The sequence below is a fragment of the Protomyctophum parallelum genome (genome assembly GCF_964188405.1).
Source record: "Protomyctophum parallelum genome assembly, chromosome: 15".
Lineage (NCBI taxonomy): Eukaryota > Metazoa > Chordata > Actinopteri > Myctophiformes > Myctophidae > Protomyctophum > Protomyctophum parallelum.
In genome coordinates this window covers 38,348,811-38,366,190 of record NC_139710.1, presented here as the reverse complement: position 1 = coordinate 38,366,190, position 17,380 = coordinate 38,348,811, and the positions used below count along the sequence as shown (strand labels likewise).

The 17,380-nt window shown below is 45.2% G+C and overlaps 1 protein-coding gene across 1 annotated transcript in view; it reads right to left on the bottom strand.

The window, feature by feature from the left end:
- Positions 1–17,380, bottom strand: part of npdc1b (neural proliferation, differentiation and control, 1b) — a 50,276-nt gene that overhangs the window by 4,429 nt on the left and 28,467 nt on the right. The window contains exons 3-7 of the mRNA XM_083783475.1: positions 17,257–17,346; positions 16,180–16,356; positions 8,430–8,496; positions 8,027–8,111; positions 710–840 (exon numbers count right to left, since the gene is read on the bottom strand). Coding sequence (XP_083639601.1) covers positions 710–840; positions 8,027–8,111; positions 8,430–8,496; positions 16,180–16,356; positions 17,257–17,346 — 550 coding nt within the window. The remainder of the gene's footprint in view (positions 1–709; positions 841–8,026; positions 8,112–8,429; positions 8,497–16,179; positions 16,357–17,256; positions 17,347–17,380) is intronic.

Sequence of the window (17,380 nt, the reverse complement as noted above, 5' to 3'; positions counted from 1 at the left end):
ACTCAGCACTCCATATATGGCAGCAGAGACAGCACAGTCCTCTCTCGAACACACACACACACACACACACCCCGGGAGGGATGAGTCCCCGTTTTTCCTACCCGATTTCGCACCAGTGAGGGGTGGGATGCAATGATAGTCAACGGCAGTGCGTTCATGTGTTTGGGCCCAATCCATCCCAGAATGCACTCTGTTCCTACCCGGAAGGAGGAGTGAAAGCTTTTGAGCAACTTAATGCAAGTGGATGGGAGGAGAAATCAGGTGCCGTCTCTATACTCTAAGGTTCTAACTTCTACCCAAGAGGAAAATTAGCAAGAGAGGCCAACTTTGCTTTACTTCCCGTATCTGCGTGAGGTGGGCGGTAACATTATTAGGAGACGGGAAGAATGTTGGAGTCTATTAATTTCCAATGGGAATGAACGTGAACACAGCTTATGAACCATTCCTTAACTCCATGGTCACTGAACTAAATGCTGGACCCAATCATCACAAAGCACACAATATTTACAAGATATTCATACTAAAATGGCTTCTTTTAGCGAGACAAATCAGGAGAATTCTTGCTTTTCCCCCCGACCTCCCGGGGAGAAGCAAACCACGCCTACTATATTTAGGAGACCATTTGTAGGCTTTGTGTACCATTTTGCCTATAGTGGCTCCAATGAAGTTTGCCCATCTTCATAAATAGACCATCTTTGGCTCTACTCACTTCTCCAGGGACAGCATCTGTTGTTTCTGGTGTTGGTAGTGGTACATCTGAGCGCTGTGGGCCAGCTTCTTATCTCCAGGGTGTTCATAGTTGTACATCTGAGTGCTGTGGGCCAGCTTCTTATCTCCAGGCTGTGGAACGTCACATGATACAAATGTCACTCCGTGCGGGCATGAGAAAAGCTGTGGTCTTTAATCTAAAACCAGCAGTGGTGGAAAAAGTACTCAATTGTTTTACTTAAGTAAAAGTACCAATACTGCAATTTAGAAGTACTTCGTTACAAGTAAAAGTACGGAATCAAATCATCAAAATGTACTTAAAGTACTAAAAGTAAAAGTATTCATATTGCAGAATGTGCCATTTCACAAATTCAAAATGTGTAGAAAATCTATTGAAAATAGCCGATCTATAAGCTCACAATGCGTCGCATTGTGAGCACGGCTGAATTCTTTGTTTTAATTAGGTGTTCCGTGATGCTGGTTTGAAGCACGGCTAGAAGGCTGTTTCAACCAATCAGATTGCTTCCTCAAAACGACCTGTTGTATAATGAGCAGTTACCACTAACACATGCTTCATCTCGCTTATACCACGGCGAACTTGCAACTCCATAAACGGCAGAAGTATTGCAGCAATGTTGCAAACTTGCAATAGAATGTGTAGTACATCACAACATGTAGGTTGTCTTTGAACCTATTTCTCAGCAATGTAAAATAAAGGTATTTATTTACACTTTTGTTTGGTACAAAACTACAGAGGTGATCTGCTTTTTATCCTCCGTCTAAGGGAAGAAACGGGTCACTTTAAGTAACGATCATGAGCATAAAATGGTAAATGGTGCATTTATATAGCGCCTTTATCCAAGGCGCTTTACATAGATTGTGCATTACATTCACCTATTCACAGTCACACAGACATTCATACACAGATTGCGGCGGAAGCCATGCAAGGTACCAACCAGCACATCGGGAGCAATTTGGGGTTCAGTGTCTTGCCCAAGGACACTTCGACATGTAATCAGGAGGAGCCGGGACCAAGCATACACTTGGTACAGTCCGCAACCTTACCAGTGCTGACATTCTTTCTTTGTTCATGGCTTTTTAGCTTTAGATTATTTATTACTTGCGCAAGCAGAGCGCGCAAGTAATAATTTCGCCCGGTCTGTGTGCACCGTGCCAGCCAACCCGCCACTTGATGCGTATGCAAATAAAACAGCAAATTTGTGCCTGGTTTGCTGGGACCAGATTACATAAATGACCATATGTCTTACGTCAACATTTAGAGCTAGTCATACGTATACTATATACATAATCTGTAAAATAAAATAGCAAATTGTGCCTGATTTGCTGGGACCAGAGTACATGTTGTGTATATGTATGACTAGCTCTCAATGATGATGAAAGAAATATGGTCATTTATGTAATCTGGTCCCAGCAAACCAGGCACAAATCTGCTGTTTTATTTGCATACGCATCAAGTGGCGGGTTGGCTGGCACGGTTTTTGTCGCAAAGTAACCACAGTATACCGCTAATCAACTTACAACTACATACTCTATATAGACTATAGTATATGTATAACTGCTCTCAATGATGACGTAAGTAATACAACATTATGTTTCTGGAGTGTATAAAAGTAACGGTAGTGTCAAAAAGTTAACCATAAAGCTTTACGTTAATTTCATTCCATATTATCAAAAAGTAGTGTGCAAAAACGTATTATTTTTTCTTCTAGAAAGAGAAGATATATACTTATCAGACGGGACCACTGACCTAAAGAACTGAAGGTGTCCAAATAAATAAAGGGAGATCGCGTTTTATTTGGAAGAGAAGTGAGACGCATAGAGCTATATTATATAGCATTCTGTACCAATCCATAGTTGAACTAGGAGAACAAAAGGCAGGAATTCTTGTTATAAAATGAATAAAAAGATGAACCAATACCTTAAAGAGGAAGGAAATCTAAGGGTAAAACTACAAAACAAAACCAATGAACGAAAAAATGACCTGCATAAAATACCCCTTTCAGTTCGAGAACAAAGAAAGCAAAGAAGAAAACGTTTGGTTATACGTAACAAAAAACTAAAGGATATACGAGATGTGCGTAACAAAAAACTCAAAAATAAGCGAGACGAAATCCAGAGAAATCACGGGAAATCAACAAAAGAAAGGAAAAAAACAGGACGAGGAAAAACGAAGGGAAAAATATAAAAACGAAACCTATGAACAACGAAGAAAACGTCTTTCTAAAAGACAGGATTCATATGTTAAAAAGGATGTGAGTAAAACAACAGAAGTAGAAAGAAGGTACAAGATTAATAGAAAGAAGATACAAAACCTTAAGAACGAAAAACGAAGGAAAAACGAAGGGATATACTTAAAAAAGCAAAGGAAATAGAGCATGCACCTCCACTCTAGCCCAGGTGCTAGACAAAAGGCAGTACAAGAGAAAAAGAGACACCACAAACAAGAAATTGAGAAAATTTGAGAAAGTTAAGTTTGATTATGCCAACAATCTGGTGTACAAATGGAGAATCAAGGACCAAGCTGTCCCGGCTACAGATGCCCCGGCTCCAGCCACCCCAGGTCCAGGAAGAGGACACCAGAACCACAACTACAGACCGCACCGATACAGGAAACAAAAGCAGCGTGGCCCCAGGCATCAGGTGACTGACTACTCTTCAGCCTCCTCCATTGGGATCGACTCCGACTCCAGCAGTCACAACACCCAGAGTGGCCCTTTTTTAGACGACCATCCACACGGTGACACACGACCCCCCCACCCCCCCCTCCGAGGAGGAAGAGGTGCAGGAGGGGCCAGGGGAAGAAGTCAAAGAGACCCTCACTGGACTCGCAGCCACAAACGGAGTGCAATGTAATCAACTTGTCAAGTAGGTCCATTACAGACACATGCTTAGCAGCTCTTAGTAAGGGCTTGTCTTTTGTACCTACTACCCAATGTAATGATTTTGACACTTTAGTAGACTTTCAAAAATTATTCCGCAATCTTAGACTGAGGGAATTCTTTTCTAATGTAAACGGTAACAGGGTACAGGAGGTTAGCTCAGATAATACACAGCCTCCATTAGTTAACCCTGATTATATTGCTGAGCCCAATATAGGGCCTTTGAAACAGTTTAAGAAAAGATCTACATTTATTCCACCTAAACATAGGAACTCATCCATAGACACATATTGCAGACTGGTTGAAAGTGAAGTGTCACAACTCCTATCTAAGAAACAACAGTATAAGGTCACTAATAACATGGCCAAGTCACAACGTGATGCTTTGTTAGAATTAAAAAATGATAAATCTGTTGTTGTACAGTCTGCTGACAAAGGGGGTGCTATTGTCCTCTTGGACAGACTGGCATATGTTGGTGAAATACATAAGACAGCTCAATAATGATGTGTTTTACCAAAAATTGAATGGCAACCCCACTATAGAGTTCAAGAACTATATTCACAGAATTCTTGAGCACATTTAGAAACAGGAGATCTCAATAAGAATGAATTTAACTATATGAAGGTTGACTGCCCTGTTACACCAGTGATATATACCCTGCCCAAAATTCATAAAAACTTTACTGATGTACCTCCAGGCAGACCTATTGTTTCAGGGATAGGCTCTCTTACAGAGAAGATTTCTTCATTTATTGATTATTTCCTTAAGCCACATGTTTTTGCACTACCCTCTTACTTAAGGGACTCAAGTGATTTCATTCAGGTCCTACAAACCATAGAATCAGTTGACAATGAGTCTTTTCTTGTTACACTAGATGTGGAAAGTTTATATACGAACATCCCACACCAAGGTGGTCTAGAGGGAATTGAACACTTTCTCAATCAGAGGGTTGAAGTTATCCCCAGCACTAAATGTTTGAAAGATCTCACTGAAATAGTGCTTACTAAACACTTTTTCTTGTTTGAAAATTACTTTTACTTACAAAAATGTGGTACAGCTATGGGTAGTAAGATGGCACCCAATTACGCTAACCTTTTTGTTGGGCTCCTTGAAACTGAGTTTATTTTTTATTCCAGTCACAATCCGTTTCTACAACACATTCAGTTGTGGAAACGTTATATAGATGATATCTTCCTTATCTGGACTGGTTCTTCTACAGAGTTGACAGCCTTCCACAACCTTTTAAATGACAGCAGTCATTCTTTAAGGTTCACCATGGCCTCTGATCGTTGCCGAATGAATTTTCTTGACATTCTTGTCATTAAAGAAAATAACAGACTAAACATGGATCTGTATAGGAAACCGACAGACGGAAATGCCCTGTTGCATTGTGAAAGTTATCATCCGACCCCATTGGGGTCAAACGGGTACGTAGGATCTGCAGCTCAGATCAATCATTCACTACACATGCAAATGACTCCAAAATCGTTTTGAACAACGTGGGTACCCAGATGAATGGATCAAACCTGCCATAGACAAATTCAGTGAATGTACCCAATTAGATTGTCTTAAAACAAAGGAGAAGACTGATAAAGCCCAACAAATTAACTGTTATACACAGTATTCTCCATTAGGTAGACACTTCGAAGCAACGATCAGAAAGCACTGGCATATCTTGAGGTCAGATCCCACCCTAGGAAGAACCTTCTCTGCCCCTCCTCGCATAGTCTACAAAAGACCACCTAATCTTAAGAACCTCTTGGTTAGGTCACATTTACGTCAGGAGACACCCACACATTTTTTGTCTGATATTCCAGATGGCAATTACAAGTGTGGCAGATGTGCACAATGTGGTTTCACATCTAAATGTCATACATTTAATCACCCCACTACAGGCAAGACTTTCAAAGTCAAGGGCATTATCAGCTGTACGACAAATAATGTGGTCTACTGTATATGCTTAAGTGTGTGTGTGGGCTTGCCTACATAGGCAAAACTAGACCTCTTAAAACCAGAATTTCAGAACATAGGAGTGACATAAGAAACAAGAATTTCAAAAATCATGTAGCCCTACATTTCCACCAAGCCCAACATTGTATTTCCTCCTTGAGGTATATTGGTATTGAAAGGGTCCAACTGCCACCTAGGGGTGGAGACATTGATGTTCTACTCCTTCAGCGTGAAACTTTTTGGATGTCAACCCTCAATACTGTTAATAAGGGCTTGAATGAGTCTTTCGACATCAGACCATTCCTATAATTGTACATTTATTATGAGTCTCTCAATCCAGTATACCTTTGAGTACATTTGTGGTGAATTTATCCTACTTTTTACTTTAAGGTTTTTAACATGATTTTAACTCTTGCAGTAGTACAGTGTGCATGCCCCACACTTTATTATGTTTAGGCACTCACCTGTTGTACTATTTGTATCTCACATGTTTCTCTTCCTTATCTGTAGGTTGTCGGATGATGTACTCTGATGGAGTGCCCCTCCTGAAGAACTACTAGTCCTCATCCTCATTTGTTCTCAGCATCGGACACAATTGGTGATAATTAAAGTAATGGTCTCAGCTTCCTCACTAGGAGCTTTGGGACTTTATCATCTTTTTTATTTTCAACACCAAACAATTAATAAATGAGTCATCTGGAATTTCAAATTAGATTTTTGTTATCCATGACAATCTTTTTGTGTCCTATCCTGAAATCAATGTGTATTATTGTGCTTAAATATTGCATATTGTGTACACATTCTGTACCTGTTGTATTTTTGTATTTGTGTATATTTAAACCTGTCATGTTTATTATTATTATTGTGACATTGTAAACTGGTTAATTGGTTTGGGCTTAGGTGGCATTGGTCACCAGCCATCGTTGGAGCCAATCAGTTGTACCCCTTCCTGTATATAGGTACACACCCATTCCCTGTCACATTATTCCTGAAGAAGATCCTAAGGGATCGAAACGTTGAGTCAAATAAACCAGTGGAGCTGAGTTTTTCATACCCGTGTTGCAGACACGGGTATTTCTCATATACTTAAAAAAGAACTAAAGGATGTGCTAGAAAATCAAGCTAAACTGACAAATAAAGAAATAGAAAAAAAACGAAATGAACAATTGAATATACGTAAGAAGAAAATCACGGAGAGGAGAAGAAAAAAACGAGAGGAGATCAAGGGAAATGAAACACTCCGTTGTCAAAAAATGATTGAAACTATTGAAAGATTCCAACATGCAGTAAAAGAAGAACCTGTTTACATCTGTACATGTTGCCACAGACTTCTATATCGACAGACTGTCTCAATATTTAATGAGATAAAATACTCTGAATATGTTAAAGAGAGGAACGACCTAACAATATTGGTATTTGATCAGAAAAACAGAAAAAGAATACCCGGAGAGAATGAATGGATTTGTTATACATGTAATAATAATTTGAAAGTTGGTAAACTACCCAGTCAGGCAGTGGCCAATAATTTAATACTTGAAGCTGTTCCAGATGAACTGCAAGCAGAGCGCGCAAGTACTTTCGACTGCTGTAAACTGTGGAATCTCAGTATCTCTGTGCAGGAACGTTTGAAATGTCTAATTATTAGGTGTAACTATTTGCTACCTATCTACTTTATGCATGTAAACACCTAGTATTAATATCACTATAGTCCAAGATGAAATACATTTAAAACAATTGACAATTTACAATTAATAATAAAATAATTATACTGTATAACATATTTTAATTCAGTTTATATACCTTTTTTTTCATCACATATCAATGATTTATTTTTCTTTGAAAAACTAAAAAGGGATCTAGAATATTTCTAAATTGATAAAAGTGTATTTCTTATATAGATAGAAACTTGAACCATACTTAATAATACTAGGTGTTTACATGCATAAAGTAGATAGGTAGCAAATAGTTACACCTAATAATTAGACATTTCAAACGTTCCTTCACAGAGATACTGAGAATCCACAGTTTACAGCAGTCGAAAGTACGTATGTAAAAGCTAACAGTTGAAAACTGTTAAGATAGATGCTTCAACAATGCTTCACTTCGAATCAACAACAAAGGTATTTAAAAAAAAAAAGAAAATGGGGTAGGGGGAGAAGCGATGCGCTGGTGTGGTTGTTAAACTTTGCCAAAGCCATCCGTTTAAATATGTTGTTCCAGGGACCCCCCCCAGAAGCAAAGATTTGAGTTAAAAACGTTCACTCTGAAAGAATATATATTCAAAGATTTGTGCCTCATTTTCACGATGTTTAAAAAATAGCAGACCTACATGCTCGTAGCGCGCCACTCTGTGGTACGCTATGAGCTTGTAGATCTGCTATTTTTCAATAGCTAAATTATAACAATGTTACCAAAAGGGGTTCCCGCCCCCAAATGGGTTAAAAATCACGGTGTGATCGTACACCTACCACATTGTTGTCGTAGGAATGGGCAGCCATCAGTCCGTATGCAGGGTAATCCACCTTCTGAGCCGAACGAACACCCTTCTGCAATCTGAAACGCAGAAGAGGAAAGGCAGCACTTAAATAAATCCATTTCCTATCAATCTCGAAATAAAAACAGCCAAGACTGCCAATGTTCTCGGTATAGCTGTTAGATGTGAATGTGTGTCATGGTGGTGAGTGAGAAGCAGTTTAAAGAATACAAAGAATTGGAGAGAATCCAGCGATACTGTATTATCTCCAAGTCTTTGTACGCTTCAAACCACTTCACAATCACTCACCGTGACAAACATTCACATCTGACAGCTACAGGGAACATTAAAGTGGTCTTAATTAAGAGCATTATTGACACAGGATTAAAAGCACTTACCTGAACCAACAGATTCCAGTGATGGTGAAAGCCAGACAGGCCGCTGCGACGAACACGCCACTCATGACTGAAAACACATACAAACCGAGAGTCAAAGGAAAGAAATGCAGTGCACATTTGACAGCGTCAAAAGAAGACATGATTCCTGGTTTTAAACGGTGCGAGCGAGTGAGGGAAAAAAAGGTTACGGCAGCAGGAGTGTTCAAAGATAAAAAGCAGTGCACCAAGAAGAGTTTCCCGGAGACTGCTATGGGAAACGGTAGAAAAAGCTTACACCGTTCTAGTAAGGAATGGTTTAGTAAGGTCTTGGAACAATGAAGGCTTTCATGATCAGTATATAGATTGTGTGGCAGGACTAATTGAAAGTAGAACACTCTGTCCTCACAGACCATGAGTAATGTGGAGTTAGCTAAGAAATTATATATACACAGTATAGAGGTCGGGCCGTAGGGTTGAGAGGCCGTAACAATCAGAAGGTCACAGGTTTAGCCCACAGCCACTGGTCTGTGTGTGGCAGAGTTTTGATTTTGTTGACTAAAACTAAAACTAAAACTGTTCGTCGACTACCTTTTTTCACTGATGAAATCTAAATGGAAGCTAAATGAAAACTGGTTGGTTTGCATGCTGAAAATAGCCGATCTACAAGCTCACAACGCGTCGCAGCATTGTAGATCGGCTATTTTCAGCAAGTGTAAAATCAGCCATTACGACGTCATCAAGGCCCGCCTAAATACATTTTAGTCGCCTAAATCAACTGTAGATTTAGTTGACTAAAATCTTATGACATTTAGTCGACTAAAACTAAGCGTGAATAATGATCTGGTGCCGCCAATCTTTAGAACAAATATGGGTAAATTCACCTTCAACAACACTGCCACTCAGGTGTGGAATGCCTTGCCCCCTTCCCTCAAAAGTGTTAGTCGTTGACGCCAGTTCAACTTAGAGATGTAACGCTCCATCATTCGTCTGCTCCAATCAGATCTACGTTACCTTGTCCGCGCCCCTTTATAAGCACTCCTCTCCTTCCCCGTCACTCATCTGTGCTTCCGTTCAGGTAGCACACAGACACGATCCAGAGCTCGCAGCTCACCATCATCATCCGTCATTTCCAACAAAATTCATCCACGGCCGGGACACACCGACGGGTGTTTCGCCAGCGTCCCAGGTCCTGCATGCCTCCATCAGATACAGTATCATTCTAATTGCTCGCTACTATTTATCCTACTTTTTTCCTCCTGAATGGTTCAACACTCAAAACAAACGTAACTGCTAACAGCCTAATTTCGATTCCGTTCCGATGCTGCCTCCGCACGCAATAGCCCCTTAATTTTTCCCCTGCTTGCTTGCTGCTGCTCAGTGCTTTGTATGTCGCGCGTTGCCGTATACAAGGCTGCTTATGCTGTATACTGCTGCTAATGCTCATGCCACCAGTCTCGCTACTGCTTCAGGTGGCGTCCGGGCGATCATGCATTAAACGTTGCTTTCACGGCAGTAAGCTACTGGTCATCATGTGAACGTAGCATAGATCAAGGCTGCAGGTCTAAAAACATACACGGCGTCTAGTCCGTCCACAGTGTAGAGTGGCGACACGCTTCGTCTAGTTCCAAACATTGTTCCTTTGGCGGAACTATCCCCCGAGATAGAACGGGCACTTCCGCATTCCATTGTTGCCACGGGAGTCAACACTAGCGTCACCACTACCACTAGACTACTAGACTACCCTGAGCATGTCCGGTGCCGTCAGGCATGTTGCCACGTCCGCTCATTATAAGCGTCTCAGGCTTGTTTTACTTAATCACTTGCCGGGTGAACGCCGTTGTTTAAACCCACGGTTCATTCGAAGCACCCTCAGTGTTACATGATGGTAAATTATCTGACGCTGTCGGATCGTTTTCATAATGATTCAAGTTAGTTTTCGTGGCTTGTTTTCGCGGACCTGGCGCTTGTCTTCTCCAACATGGCAACTCGGCGCCCCTTTCATTCTTGCCAGCAACTGCTCAGTTTCATGCTTCAAACATGCGGATTGCGGTGAGATGTGATCGTAATCGTAGTTCTGTTTTTCGGTTGGTACTTGATCAACGATAAACAGTAAAGCAGTCGCTTTATGGCGGTCGCTTTTGACGTACCTTTTAACGTACGAGGAAAGTGTTTCTCCTTTCAGTGGACAGTGGGTGCATATACTGCATATCGATATTGGCTCATTATTTTGCCAGTGGCCCGTGGGTGCTTCTGCTCCTGCGCTCCCACGGAGTTGACGCCGCCGTGCATGAACACGTTGAATTAGCTGATCTACAAGCCGTGTGAGCTTCACAGGTTGGAGCTCCCACTATCAGCTCAATAAGTCACATTTTGCTGTGGTTTATTTCCGGGTTTTCATTCTATGTCTAACCCTCCGCCACTCTGTTCCCATCATTCACGGCATTTAATATTCATGCCGGCACCGCTCGTTCACTTGACCTTTCACCACCTAGTTAACTTGAGCTAGCTAACTTTTTCACCAGCGCCCCTCATTTCTCACGGGTGTGATTATCACATTGCGTTTGCTCAGGAATCGGCTCAAGTGCGCGGAGCGGCTTCCCGCTGTCTCCCTAAATCGCTCATCTAGGACTCGTCACGTTTCACTCAAACGCGAGATTCGATTTGCCGTTCACTCGTCCGTCGCATCCCAGCTTCAGTTAATGCTACGCAGGCAGTCATCTCTCATGGTCACGACATGACTAAACCGCAGCACGCATCACTCCACTCACCCTCTCCGACCGCTTTCCGCTTTCAACACGACAGTCACGCTAACTCGACGCAGGTATAGTGCAGAAACATACAAATGGCTTGTCTTCAGGGCGGTCGTGTTCCATCTGGTATTCCTCTCCTTTCACAGCAAATCTCAAATCTGCTGCCGCGTTTGCACATTGTCGTACCTCGCCCAGCAGATATGGGAGTTTTCGCCACGGGTCACGTTCTCAATCTCCAGTTGTAACCCGTGGGAAGTACGTGTCTCTGATGTCTCGGTTCAATGGACACATGGTTAGAAAGCGTAGCTCGCTTTCCACTTCATTCGCGCGCAGTGGGCGCATAGTCTGTCTTCTCTCAGGATTCAGGTCCGCCTATGTCGACCTTCTCGATGGCGAGACCGTGCTCACCGAGTCCGTACCTAATTAAGATTTTCTCTGTTACTCACCCGTCAACTGCATTGTTTCTCCCGTCAATTAAGTCTTAAGATTCTACTCTCACTCCAACTGCCACGTCGGTCCGACCATACTAACTCTATGCTTGTGCTCCTCCTGTCCAGCTACTTGCTCGGCGATCATCAGGGAAACGAGCACTGTTCACGCATGCCGGGAAGGCCAGGTTCCCGGCTAGGCCTCAACACGGACCCCCACCGAGCTGAACTCGTCAGCCATCCACCGCAGTCTAATCCCATCAGCAGCCATGCACTGCAGCAGCTAAACTCAGCCGGCAGCCACGCACTGCGACAGCTAAACTCAGTCGGCAGCCATGCACTGCAACAGCTAAACTCAGTCGGCAGCCACGCACTGCAACAGCTAAACTCTCCGGCAGCCATGCACTGCACCAGCTAAGCTCGACAGCCACGCGCCGCAACGTCTCAACCGCGCCGCAATGTCTAAACTCATAGGCAACCACCCACTCAACGTCTCAAACCACTCACCTTAAGCCATAACCTATTCACAGCCTCCGTTGCTCGGAGAGATCAGGCCACCGTGCTACGCTCCCACTTCAGTTTTGGGGGGGAATTCCAAGCGGAATAGTTTCCCGCAGTCGGTCATATCATTATTAATATTTCGGTTCCACGTCCACTGCGTCAGCCATAGCCCAAGAACCTATGTTCGTCAAACCATTCCCCTTGGGTCTGCCGCGTTCATCAAACAACACGACGCCCAGGTTTCGCTCGATGCCCAGAGATCCATGGCGCCTACTAGTCCGGCACCTGACCGTGTGGTCCGGCTCAACGACTGGTGGTCGTGTCGGGTACCTCTCCTCCGTGCTCCTCCCCCTCCACGCTAAGACCAGTTTCTTCCCTGCTACCGCGGAGACCGTCCTCCTCCTCGGCCGTGAATGCCGGACACTTACTCAAGCCCCACAGAAATCCCTGGACGGGTGCTGCTCCAGAATGTCGTGTGGAACTAACATCAACCAGGATGAGCACATCACCAACAAGCGTCCGTACGGGCCATTACCAAGTATAACAGAGAAGATAGCAGTGAGGAGTATGAGACTAGCTGGTCACTGCCGCCGCCATCAAGAACTCCCGGCCAAGGCCGCACCGCGGGAACCAACGCTGGGCGTCGATCGAGAGGACGTCCCACACCTATCTAGGCGGACGCACTAAAGAAAGATACCGGTGCGGAAAGCACAAAGGAGCTGGCCAGATGTACGAAGAACCGAGATGACCGGAGACGTCGTTGGAGGGCCCGTCTGAGGTCGTCGTAGAGAGTTCGCCTCCCATCTCCGCTCGCTGCTCCTAAGACGTGGTCTCCCTCCTGACCGCTACTCCAGCCACTCCCTGAGAATCGGAGCCGCCACCACCGCTGCTGCCAGCGGTGTCTCCATCCTGACCCTGCAATCCTTGGGCCGCTGGTCGTCCTCCGCCTTCTCCTTCTACGTGAGACCCTCCTCCGCATCCGTGCTCGATGCCCAGAAGTCCATGGCGTCTTCTAGCGCGGTACATACACTGACTGGTGGATGCGTCGGGTGGCGGGTACCTCCTCCTCTGCCCACTTCTAACATGTTCTCCCTCTCCAGGACGCCCACTCACTTCCTCCAAAACGGCGGCCGTCCCGTCCTCCGGCCACGCAGGCCTCCTCCGTCGGGAGTCTCCCTGTCCCGCCAGGCGAATCAAATTCTCACTCACTGCCTCCATCTCGCAACCCTCTGCCGAGAGGTCGCCCGTCCTCCGGCCTCGTCAGCCTTCTCCGCCGGGAGCTCCCCTGTTCCGTCAGGCGAAATTGCCTTCATTGCGCAACCCTCTGTCGAGAGGACGCCTGCTAAATAATCATTCCATTCACGTTTCATTCATGCCATGCTAATCAACCTTACTCTCATCCCAAACAGACTACGCCGGCAAACGATTTCCGGCCAACCATCCAGAGGCTCGCCTACCAACCATACCTACTAACCATTCTCCCACGAGCCCCTTCCGCGAAGGCTCCCGTGTCGGCGGCACCAGCCATCGTGAGGCTCCAATGGCGCGGGGCCTTCCTCACTCTCCCATGGATCCCTTCTCGCTAAAGGCCCCGGCTCGTCGAGGGAATCTCGCCAACATCGTTTGTATAGTCCCTTCCAGGTAAACCTTAATTTACTCCTTCCTCCAGAAGTTTGCACCATTCCTCCAGGCGTGTACTCTTTAACTCCTTTTGGGGGGCAGGCTCAAGAGCCCCCCCTGCCTCCGCCAGGCAGGATCCGAGCCGAGGCTCTGGCCCGTCTCCAGGGGGCCCGCGCCAAAGCCCTTCCACTGTCTCCTCCTCATCATCATAACGTTATCATTCTGTTATCATTCTGTTATCATACTGTCAGTCACTTCTCTGTCCATTCACCTCAATCCCAGCTCCATACTGTAATCAATTCATCTGCAATAAATCTCACCTCCACCCTCCGTCTTAAGTGTAATCTCGTTAAGAGTTGAAGTGTTAGTCGTTGACGCCAGTTCAACTTAGAGATGTAACGCTCCATCATTCGTCTGCTCCAATCAGATCTACGTTAAGAGTTGAACTAGCAAATCACCTGTCACTGTCATCCGATCAACAGAAGTCATAACTCTATTCCCCCCCTCTCCAATTCATTTCTATTCCAACCCGTACATAGATTTAATGTCTTGTTGAGATATTTAAATTGTTGTTATTGTTGATGTTGTGAATGCATGCATGGGACCCAGATGGAAACAAGACCGCAAGGTCTTTCTTCGGTGATGTCCTTTTGGCCAAATGTGCGTTACTGTACCCTGTACTGTTTTGCATCTTATTGTCTAATAAAATTATCAATCAATCAAAGACATTCCAGGTGAATAAAATGTGACTAAGACTAAATGAAAACTATTCAAGAGACTATGACTAAAACTAAAAAAGAAATTGCTGCCAAAAACAACACTGATGTGTGGAGGTGTCCCCAAGCAAAGATACTTTAAAAGCCTATAACTGCTCCCCCCCAGAGTGCCCATCATAACCATCTGAGCATCCATCAGCTGGGTGCACCTGTTGGTCAGACCCAATTCCCACTGGCGACACGCACGCCAAGTCTGAAGTTGTTAGGCCGGATGGTTCTCGAGGTTGTCAGTCAGTCAGTCAGTCAGTCAGGCAGTCAGGCCCAACACACACCGGGTGCGCAGCGACGCGGAAAATAGAACAGTGGCGTATCGGAGTGTCAGGCGAGGCGTGAACGCGCGTCGGACGCCGCCGGTGTGTGATAGGTTCATTGAAAATAACGGAGGCGGCTGTTTTGACGCACAGCGTTCGCAGGCGGTGTGTGCAAGGCTTCGGTCAGTCAGTCAGTCACACAGACATCAGAGGTGGCAGTGGTTCAGGGGTAGAGTGGCCAGTAGGAGGTGGAAGTGGTTCAGGGGTAGAGTGGCCAGTAGGAGGTGGCAGTGGTTCAGGGGTTGAGGTGGTAGTGGTTCAGGGGTTGAGGTGGCAGTGGCTCAGGGGTAGAGTGGCCAGTAGGAGGTGGCAGTGGTTCAGGGGTAGAGGTGGCAGTGGTTCAGGGGTAGAGTGGCCAGTAGGAGGTGGCAGTGGTTCAGGGGTAGAGTGGCCAGTAGGAGGTGGCAGTGGTTCAGGGGTAGAGGTGGCAGTGGTTCAGGGGTAGAGTGGCCAGTAGGAGGTGGCAGTGGTTCAGGGGTAGAGTGGCCAGTAGGAGGTGGCAGTGGTTCAGGGGTAGAGTGGCCAGTAGGAGGTGGCAGTGGTTCAGGGGTTGAGGTGGCAGTAGTTCAGGGGTTGAGGTGGCAGTGGTTCAGGGGTAGAGTGACCAATAGGAGGTGGCAGTGGTTCACGGGTAGAGGTGGCAGTGGTTCAGGGGTAGAGTGGCCAATAGGAGGTGGCAGTGGTTCAGGGGTAGAGTGGCCAGTAGGAGGTGGCAGTGGTTCAGGGGTAGAGGTGGCAGTGGTTCAGGGGTAGAGTGGCCAGTAGGAGGTGGCAGTGGTTCAGGGGTAGAGGTGGCAGTGGTTCAGGGGTAGAGTGGCCAGTAGGAGGTGGCAGTGGTTCAGGGGTAGAGGTGGCAGTGGTTCAGGGGTAGAGTGGCCAATAGGAGGTGGCAGTGGTTCAGGGGTAGAGGTGGCAGTGGTTCAAGGGTAGAGTGGCCAGTAGGAGGTGGCAGTGGATCAGGGGTAGAGTGGCCGGTAGAGTGGCTGGATGGGAAACTGTGAGGTTCCCAGCTTGATCCCTGTGGGCTCCCCCCAGAGTTAGTGTCCAAGTGACCTTGAGCAAGACTCTGAACCCCTAATTGCACCCGATGTGCAGTTTGGTGCCTTGCATGGTTTCCTTTGCCATCGGTGTATGAATGTATGTGAGAAAGTAATGCACAATCTATGTAAAGCCCTATATAAATGCACCATTTGACTGACACACACAACACCCACACCCACCCCCACACACACACACACACACACACACACACACACACACACACACACACACACACACACACACACACACACACACACACACACACACACACACACAGTGAGTTTAGATAATGTGAGTTTCAGATACATACAGTAGGGCTATTATACTGCATGGAAGTCACTTACCAATGAAGACATAATCGTTGGCAGGGTAGGGAAGGGTCTTTGGGTTGCTGAGGCGGACCGCTGTGAGGTTAGTGGTGGAGGCTGGGGTGGTGGAGTTAGGCGGGGGACTCTGTGTGGTTGATCTTTGGGCGGGGCTTGGTGCTATAGCCTCCTCCTTTTTGGGTTCAGGAGGTGGAGCTAAGATGAGATACAAAAAGGTAACGGAGTCAGTGGTGCTTGCGGTATAAATTGTATGCATTACTGAAGACTTGGTCAGGGTTCTACAAGAAATAAGCAGACATGTATCATTTAATTTAATACGTTCATTCATCGTGGTTCTCAATTTTCTTTGTGTCAAGGCTGTGTCTCACTATTGTATTAGAGGTAAGTTGATTTAATTTAAATATCAAGCCTTAGTTTGCTATATAGAGCACCGAAGTCCTGACGTCACTCGCTCATCCCCTGGTTCACAGAAGTAATTTCTCTATGGAGAATAACATGGGGTCCTCTTGAAATCTTCTCATATAAGCATTGTGGTCCAAAAATAAACAAGCGCAGGTGTCTCTGTATCGTTTACAACCGTCAATCTGTTTCTAGCGAAAATCAAACTAATTCAGTAGCAGTAACGTTAGCGTTTTCTCAGTTGATTTTTCATATCCATATGAGTGAAATGTCCAGGGTGATATTTTTCAAACACAGTTCTAATATGAGGCGATCTAAAATCCCCCTATGGGGATTACAATGCAAATAAAAAGTACATGAACCCATGGACTTGGCGCCCTCTACCGAGATTGACGTCAGACTTCTGTCCTCTATTGCTGTGTGGTGATGGCGATGAGCCATAAAGATAAAGATGCACACTGTTGGGTTACCTTGTTAAGAATAAAAACATCTGAAGCATTTTAGGGAGACTTCCAACGTGGGCAGTATCTTTTTACTGTGCAGTAATACCTGGTACTCTGGCTGTAATACCTGGTACTCTGGCTGTAATACCTGCTATTCTGGCTGTAATACCTGCTATTCTGGCTGTAATACCTGCTATTCTGGCTGTAATACCTGCTATTCTGGATGTAATACCTGCTATTCTGGATGTAATACCTGCTATTCGGGCCGTCTCTCGCTGTTCACCGATGATAGTGGACAGAAAGTCTATCTCCTCATCCAGTTCCGGGTAGGTGGTCTCCTTGCCTGGAGAAATATAATAAAACAATATACCGTATTA